General features: G+C 45.6%; 1 protein-coding gene across 1 annotated transcript; it reads right to left on the bottom strand.

The window, feature by feature from the left end:
- Positions 1–250: 250 nt before the first annotated feature.
- LOC106437272 lies at positions 251–3,260 on the bottom strand. Its single transcript, XM_022717224.1, has 2 exons — positions 1,799–3,260; positions 251–1,674 (listed from the first exon to the last, which is right to left on the bottom strand). The coding sequence occupies exons 1-2, from the start codon at positions 3,258–3,260 to the stop codon at positions 251–253; spliced, it is 2,886 nt and encodes a 961-aa protein (XP_022572945.1).
- Positions 3,261–3,481: the final 221 nt, after the last annotated feature.

Here is a 3,481-nt window from a genome sequence, read left to right as displayed (position 1 = left end):
AACACTTGGATCTTCTCACCTTACAAGTACGATCGCCAAATCCGAAGGGCAAATACTACTGCAGCCATCTCTAGGTCATGTGTCGGATAATTCACTTCATGCTTTCTTAGTTGCCTAGATGCATAGGTGATTACCTTATCGTCCTGCATCAGCACACAACCTAAACCAACATGAGATGCATCCGTATACACGGTTTATGGTTGGTTAGGCTTAGGCAATGCTAAGATAGGTGCAGTCGTCAAAGCTTCTTTTAACTTTCGAATGCTTCGTCGGTTTCTATACTCCATTCATAAGCAATCCCTTTACCGGTAAGACGAGTCAAAGGCTTTGATACGCTTGCAAATCCTTGGACAAACCTTCTGTAATAACCGGCCAATCCAAGAAAACTTCGAATCTCGGTAACAGAAGTGGGATGCGGCCATTCCTTAATAGCAGCTATATTTTCTGGATCGACGGCAACTCCTTCTTCTGACACTCGATGTACTAAGAAGCCAACTTCTCTTTTCCAGAAACAACATTTACTAAGCTTAGCAAAAAGCTTTTGATCTCGGAGACTCTCCAAAATTAGTCGTAGATGCCTTTCGTGTTCTTCTGCACTTCGGGAATATATGAGGATGTCGTCAATGAATATGATAACAAACTCATCCAGGTAATCCCGAAATACTTCATTCATCAGTCGCATAAATGCAGCCGGGGCACTGGTAAGACCAAAAGGCATTACTACGAACTCAAAGTGTCCATAGCGGGTTCTAAAGGCAGTCTTCATGATATCGGCTTCGGAAATCGGAATCTGATGATAGCCTGAAGCTAAATCAATCTTCGAAAACCAGCTTGCGCCTTGTAACTGGTCTAATATCTCATCAATTCTTGGGAGTGGGTACTTGTCTTTTATGGTTACGTTATTGATTCCACGATAATCAATACATAACCGCATGCTTCGGTCTTTCTTCTTTACAAATAGCACGGGTGCTCCCCATGGTGATGAACTAGGACGTATGAAACCTTTGTCTAACAAATCAGCTAGCTGCTGCTTCAACTCAGCGAGTTCTGCTGGTGCCATTCGGTATGGTGCCTTTGCTATTGCAGCTGATCTGGGTTCTAAGGTTATACTAAAGGGGTTACTCCTAGACGGCGGCAATCCCTCTAATGCCTTTAACACGTCCTCATATTCTCTGACTACTGGTATTTCTTCCATGTTCTGCTCTTTCTCGTCTTCTACTGGTCCAGCAACAAAGGTCACTAAGCATCCTTCTTCACCCTTCTCCAAAAGGTTTTCAATTCTCAATGCTGACACTAATGACGCTCCATCACTTGGTACTATGCCATGGTAAGCTAAAGGGGGTTGGGTATCTCTCTCGAAAACAATCTTTCCTCGACCACAATCAAGGTGAGCTCGGTAACTTGACAGCCAATCCATCCCTAAGATTACCTCGTACCTCTCTAAGGGGAGAACTAACAAATCAGCCGAAAAAACCATATCTTGGATAATGATTGGAACTCTTAGAATACAGCCTTCAGTTTCAAGAACTTGATCTCCGGGAGTTAGAACGGGAATGGATAAATTCACCTTAGTGAATTCTCCATCGAATTGGGATGCTACTTCGGGAGCTACAAAACTATGTGTTGCTCCTGAATCGAAAAGGATGTGGGTGGATCCACCCACAAGCAAAGTCCCTGACAATAATTGACTTTACCGTCAATTACTTACTCAACCACTTTTATAAAAAAAAAATTTTATCACTAATTCACAAATTATTAAAAAAAATTATGCAACACTCAATTGGATAAGAAAACAAACCTGAAATTGGACCCTGAGGTGGTCCGGATGGTCCTGGTAACTCTAAAGCGTAAGCCCTACCAGCAGTGGCTTGACGCTGAGCAGGAGGTAAGGGTAGAGGTGGGTTAACTGGTCTGGCGGGTCGAGCACTCGAAACAACAGGCTGAGCAATATGAGTGTGTGGACATGATGTCGCATAATGTCCTCGCTCTCCACATGTGAAACAAGTGATGTGAGATGGTACAGCCGGTTGGAACTGTCCCATGGTCGGACAATCCCTCCTAACATGGCCCAGCTGGCCACAAGTGAAACAAGTTGGGGTTCTAGGTCTACAACCTCCAGAACGACCTCCCCGAAAAGCTCTACCTCCTCGTCCTCGCTGCATAGCAGAATGCGGCTGCGGCTGGAATGGAACAGATGGACGTCTAGGTTGTGCGGCATTGCTAGAAGAAGCTCTCTCAGCAGCAATGGCCTCCTCAACATTCACAGCACGCTCAACAAGATCAACAAGCCTATGAAACTCTACTGCCTCAAGTCTGCTCCTGATATACGGGTTAAGTCCTCGAAGGAACTTACGGATAATCATCATCTCGTCATCTCCACCATAGTTGACATACTTCCTGAGACAGGTGAACTCTGCCTCATACTTCCTAACAGATAATCCTCCCTGAACTAGCCCCATGAATTTAATCTCCAATCGATCACGGGTTTCCGGTGGGAAGTACTTTTGAACGAACGCTGTACGGAAGTCAGCCCAACTCAGATTGAAGTCTCCAAAGTTCCTCTCTACGCATAACCACCAACTGATGGCGTCCTTCTCTAGATAGTAAACAGCCACGTCTTTTTTAAATTCTTCCGGACAACGGGTTGCAGCAAAGTTCTGCTCGATATTGTGAAGCCACACATCAGCTTCACAGGGATCAGTGCCTCCCTGGTAATGCTTCGTCCCCAAGTTCTTCATAATCATGACTATCTTCAGGAAGTCCGGGTGAGAAGTGGTAGGTACTGGAGCTGGCTGAGCATGCTGTGCTTCTCGCTGTGCATTCAATGCTTGATATTGCAAATTCACCATCTCAGCCATCAGTTCCAGAAGTGCTATCATAGCTGGATCGGTTGGCGCTGGTTGAGGTTGTGCTGCCGGAAGAGGTGCGGCAGGGGCCGGTGGAATATAAGCGGCAGGAGCCAGTGGAATATGAGCGGCAGGAGATGCAGGAGCTGCGGGATGATCTCCATGCACTGGACTATCATGTACCACATCCACCTCGATGTCCATAAAGTACGGGTCTGGAGACAAATGAATGTGCTCCGGTGTCTGATCATTTGACCCTTCAGACGGGTCAGTCTCAAAGCTAGAGCCTGAAGGTGTAGCCTCAAAGCTAGGAGTCGGACGTGGTGCCGGAGTAGATGGCGGCGAGGAGTCTGAAGATGATGAAATAGGTATCGGTAGATAATGTCCACCACGATGTGCCTGTCTCGGTGGCATGTGCAACAAAAGATCATGGTAAGTTTCTACCCAGGTCTATCAATTCCTAAAAGAAGGAACAAACCAGCATATCCTAATTATCCTTGCGACACATTTTTGACTCGAAAGTTTTTTTTTTTTTTTTTTGAAACAAGTCCCATTCTAGCATCGTATAACAATGCTCTGATACCACGTATGTGACACCCCCGATCGTAGATAACCGGAAATGACACGGTCGATGT

The sequence above is a fragment of the Brassica napus genome, unplaced genomic scaffold, assembly GCF_020379485.1.
Source record: "Brassica napus cultivar Da-Ae unplaced genomic scaffold, Da-Ae ScsIHWf_1237;HRSCAF=1767, whole genome shotgun sequence".
Classification (NCBI taxonomy): Eukaryota; Viridiplantae; Streptophyta; class Magnoliopsida; order Brassicales; family Brassicaceae; genus Brassica; species Brassica napus.
This window is presented reverse-complemented; position numbering and strand designations above follow the sequence as displayed.